The sequence below is a fragment of the Tarenaya hassleriana genome, unplaced genomic scaffold (genome assembly GCF_000463585.1).
Source record: "Tarenaya hassleriana unplaced genomic scaffold, ASM46358v1 Cleome5, whole genome shotgun sequence".
Lineage (NCBI taxonomy): Eukaryota > Viridiplantae > Streptophyta > Magnoliopsida > Brassicales > Cleomaceae > Tarenaya > Tarenaya hassleriana.
In genome coordinates, this window is record NW_010967707.1 from 4,191,323 (window position 1) to 4,196,634 (window position 5,312).

Genomic DNA, 5,312 nt, shown 5'->3' on the forward strand with positions numbered 1-5,312 from the left:
ATTAATTCTGCACATCATCACCATGTGTTTATTATTATTGCATTATTTACATAGAAAAGGTTTAATATGTAATGATCATAAAATGTCTAAACAGATTCCATATTTTGATTACGACCCTGAAGAAATGATGTTAAAAGGGATGAATGATATTTCTATCCGCACAAAAGAAAAGAAAGGTCATATGATGGGGTATGGTTGTGTTCTGTCTGTGGTGGTTGTGGTGGTGGTGGTGGTGGTGGGCATTCTAATTCTCTCAGTTTTCTTGTCAAAGGTCTTTTCTTCTGCCCTCTCTCTCTCTCTCTCTCTCTCTCTCTCTCTCTCATTCACAGACACACACACACATACACATAACTTGCAGTTATCTTTCGGCCATTGCCAATTGAACCGTCACATCGGTCTCCTATTGCACGTTTCTAATCAAATTTCCAGATGGTATTTGCCTTTTCTGTCTTCGTTGTGGTGTTAAATCCCACAGAGAGAGAGAGAGAGAAGAACCCATTGATTATTGCTTCACGTTCTCTCTTCTTCTTTTGCCTTTTATTGTAAAGCTCATCCTCCCCCCGTTCAAAAGAAAAAAAAAAATCTCCTCACCAACATCTTCTGGCCTCTCACAAATCCAATGCGAAAACGACAGATGATGGGCCAAAAAAAAAAACACTATGGCCCATGCAAGTTTCGAACCCGGCTGATTGGCCATCCCTTCGTCACTTTCCTGCACCTAAAAAAACACTTTAAAAACAAAACTGTCTATATAAAGAGCACAAAGAAAAGGGCTTACAACCTGCCACAGAGAGAGAGAAAGAGTGATGAGAGGTCATGAGCCAAGGTCAAGCTCCTCTTGCGCAGCCTGCAAGCTGTTGAAGAGAAGATGCGTCCCTTCCTGCATTTTCGCTCCTTACTTCCGCTCTTCCGACCCTAAAACCTTCGCCAAAGTCCACAAGGTCTTCGGGGCCAGCAACGTGAGCAAGCTCCTCGTCGAGATTCCTGAAGATCAGAGACAGGAAACTGTCAATTCCTTGGCTTACGAGGCCGAGGTTCGGCTCAAGGACCCTGTCTATGGTTGTATCGGAGCCATCGCTTCCTTGCAGAGGAAGATGCTTGAGCTTCAACATGATCTCGCCATTGCTCGCTCTCGCCTTGCACGGGCCACTCAGGTTTCCGTCTCCGATGATCCGGCCGCTTCGTTGGCTGGGGTTCTTGACATTGTGCCTGGTTATAGTGAGTTGATGTTGCTTGATGGGTTTACCTTTGATTGCTCTTTGTATGATCTTGGACAGTCCCCTTTTGTATAGGCTCCCCGTTCTCTCGCTCTCTCCCTGTTTCTCTTTTTTGTGCTTTCACTCTGGTATTTGCTTACAAGTAATCGAGAATCTGTGTTTCTAACTCTCAAGAATCTGCAAAAACAGAAGCTTTACTCCAAAGGGTAAACCATTCTCTCAAGATCATGCACGTAGTCATCATGCGTATTTCCAAAACCAAGAAACGGAAAGAAAAAGAAAGAAAGAAAAAATCGTATCTTCAGCTCACCCTTAACTCAGAAGCATATAAAAGTACCCAGGTCTACTACTTCACAGCCAAATCTAGTGAATTACCAGGTTCGAAGAGAAACTCGGAGATTTTGAGGTTAAAACTGGTAAACGATCATTGGCATTCAGAAATTCAGGGGTTTGTTAATGAGAGTGAAGATGTGCAAAATTTCATCTGTAATTGTATGAATGAAGCTTGGAAAAGTCAGAGAGTGAGTCTTACAGGCTCTGGTCAAAGTGGTAGGGTAGGGCCACGGCGGGCAAATGGCGTTTTCAGATGTGGAGCTTCTTCGTAGTAGCAACAGATGCTCCTGTCAGTACCCAACTCTACCAAACAAGAGACATTGATAGATAGATATGCTTCTGTGTTGTTCCTTTCACTCTCCCAATAATTCACCTCACCTTACTTTGAATCTCTTCCCTTTCTTTTGCCCTTGAAGATACATAGAGCTATAATTCTGCATAAACAAGCAATCAAATCGCAGTAATCAAAAGAAGTTAACAATGCAAGTCACTCTTAAGAGTTTGAAAGCCTCTGCTATGTACCTGCAAGTCCAGCCGCGGAGTATACAGATCGACAAGAATCTTCTCGGGCATCTGGAGAAGTCTGTCACCTGATGAAACCCTGATTAAGCCAAAAAGACCAAACTATACAATATCATACCTAACGAGTAGAAGGGAGATGATCCCTCTTTGGAATTGCGGACTTTCAAACACAAGCCATCATATATATTAATACTTCACAGAGTAAATCTTACATGTTAGATAATACAAAAGATAAAATCTGCGTAAATATAGCAATGTACCCCTAGAATCCTAAAAACAAAGTTATCTAACTTGTATCCTACAAATTAGGATTTAGGAATATTATTAGGGTTCTCCAATTTCGGCAACTTTAAATCCACACAAAGCTCCTCAATCCCCACTCCTCGCCTGAGTGTTCTCCCCAAGAAGTAGTTCCTTCCTACCGAGAACCGATGCTACAATTTTGTATCTGCACAACGAGGAATGACTAAAATTTCAGTAAACTCATCACATTTTGAATGCTAGTAAAGTATATATATCGAGAGAGGCTATCCGCCGTTCTTAAGAGATACGAAATGGTTCAGAACCCATCAATGTCAACACTCAGCCATATAACCTCAACAAGACAGAGCTAGGTAGGGTTTCACTGGGCATGTTGAATCTAGGAGAAGCTCAAGTACTGTATTAAGAGAAGTTCAAGTATTGTATTAAGACTTTTGAACGAATATTCAGAAGTGCAGAAAATGCAAGCTTTTGTCAAACTCCATATTGCTAAGGCCATTGTTCTGTGAACACCAATGTTTACTCTACTACATAAGTCATGCCATGTCCATGTTCAGACAATAGTTACCCCAAAGCCTGGAGCTTTTGTTAATACCAGATCTGGAACTTAAAGATACAATGCAGTACACACAATTGATACCCAGTTTGAAACCAGGGTTTTGCAGAGAGATCTAGCAGAGATGATGAAATTTCCACAGAATTTCACGAGAATTTAAGGTAAACCCTGATGTATGGAAGCAGAGTGAAGATGAGAGATCCACAGAGGGATCATGAGATATACCTGAACCAGTTTCACGTTTCCTGTGCTTCGATTTCTCCAGCTCCAGTTGAATCTCCGTTAACATGTTCATTCGTTGTAACTCTAGCTCTTTCGCAATATCCATTCTCTGCTTTTCCAATTCAATCATCATCTGCTGCTTCGCACATTCTACCCTTTCGTAGACTTCCCCGAACTTCATAATCGCCCTAGCTAGTTCCCTACACCACCCGACAATGCTCCCTCGCAACAACCCCCCAGTCTCCGGTTCCGTCATCGTCTTCATCGTCGTCGTCTCCGTCGTTGTCATCCAGGGAACTGCCCGTCGACTTCGATCCCGTGGGATTCACCGGGGCCGATTTCACAGCGCCGGCAGAGGCAGAGGACTTCTTCAACACCGGTCCGATCAGCGTATCGAGGCAGGGGAAGAACGGCCAAGTCGACGGCGACGGCTTGGCCTTCTCCGTCTTGTACTTCTTCTTCAGCGTGTCGATCCGGTTCTTACACTGAACATCGGTCTTCGGCTTCCCGTTCCCATGGCGGGAGTTAACGGCGTCGGCGACTTCCTTCCAGTCGCTCTGCCGAAGATTCCCGCGGTTAAGCTTCACGTATCGGTCTCCCCAAGCCTCGATCAGCGTCGCCGTCGCCTCCTCGCTCCACCAGTCCTCTCGTCCCCCCGGCGTACGGTGGGACCCACCGCTTTGAGGCTGCGACAGTGGCGGGGGCGGAGGAGCCTCCATCGGAGAAAAAGGAAAGGGGAGGGAAGATGCTAACGTGCGCACCGGAAAGGGGAAGGGCGTAGGATAAGGAGAAGGTGTGGTGGTTATGACGATGAGGTCGAGAGAACACGGAAAGGGGATAAGTGGCCTGGCATTGGTGACCGGCGGTGACGTCAGCGATCTGTAATGCGTTAACGCAACTCCCAACGGCGATTAGGTTTCCGTTGCCGTCTCCGTCTCCGTCTCCCTTGTCAACGGCACTCTTGACGGCCCTGTTAGTCAACGTTATCTCTCTGACTAAAGACTGTGATCCGTTGGTCGAACCGGTTTCGTTCGGTTTGGTTTTGAAATTAAACCCGGTTTTTTCGTGGTTAGAGCTCGATAAATCCGGTTTTGTGCGATTTGTTCCTAGATATAGAAATCCCTGAAAACGTACTTATATGCGAAACTATTAATAATCATATGGAGATTTGGGGAGAGTGAGGAAAAAAGCAAATAAATCTCGTCCGAGTCAGAATCGGACCAAACAATGTGTTAGGTTTTCAGAATATGTGTCGTGTCGTGTCGTGTTTTGTCTCTGTGCTACTCGTGACTCAGCAAATGTACCGATATGAATATAACGCCAACCATTCACGGTCGGCTCATACATCTACCTATTATATCTAAAAAGTTTTTTGGGTTGTTTAGAAAATTGTGTCATACAGAAAGTTAATCCATAAAAAATAAAAAAAAACTTGCATATATGACATTATCCATTCTTCCACCAAAAATTATAAACTTGCATAATCGCGTTAACCAATTTATTTTATATCTAACAATTTACGTGATAGCAGATAAATATTAAATTAAAAAAATAAAGAAACAAAAATATATATTGGTAACCGAAAACCCGAACCAAAACCGGATTCCGCATACATGCATATATGTGTGTATATATATATATATATATATAGGGAAAATGACATTTTCCTACACCGACTTTGTAAAATGTGACATTTTCCTACACGAATTTTTAATTTGACAAAAAACTACATTAAATTATCAAATGTGCCAAATTGATACATGAACTACCCAATTTAACTGTAATTTTCTACACAATCCGAAAACGGTGTTAAGTGTCCGTTAACCGCTGACGTGGCATGCCACGTAGCGGCTGGCGTGGCACACCACGTAGCGGCTGACGTGGCACGCCACATAGATTTTTTGCCACATCAGCATGCCACGTCGGATTGTTTTAAAAAAATCTAAAAAAATCTAAAAAAAAATCGAAATTTAAAAAAAAAAATTAAAAATAAGATAAATAAACAGCAAAAAAAAAATAAATATATATATATATACATATATATTCATATCTATATACAAATAAAAATATAAATATATATACAAAATAAAAAAACATACACATATATATACAAATATATATACATATACATACAAACAAATATATTTATATATACATATACATATATAAATACATATATATGTATATATATACATATATAT

At 41.8% G+C, this 5,312-nt stretch overlaps 1 protein-coding gene and 1 pseudogene across 1 annotated transcript; one reads left to right on the plus strand and one right to left on the minus strand.

Moving 5' to 3' along the window:
* Positions 1 to 61: 61 nt before the first annotated feature.
* On the plus strand, positions 62 to 1,385 carry LOC104826844 (LOB domain-containing protein 21). Its single transcript, XM_010559766.2, has one exon. The coding sequence runs from the start codon at positions 807 to 809 to the stop codon at positions 1,290 to 1,292; it is 486 nt and encodes a 161-aa protein (XP_010558068.1). The 5' UTR covers positions 62 to 806; the 3' UTR covers positions 1,293 to 1,385.
* An 841-nt stretch (positions 1,386 to 2,226) lies between these two features.
* Positions 2,227 to 4,338, minus strand: LOC104826845 (annotated as a pseudogene).
* Positions 4,339 to 5,312: the final 974 nt, after the last annotated feature.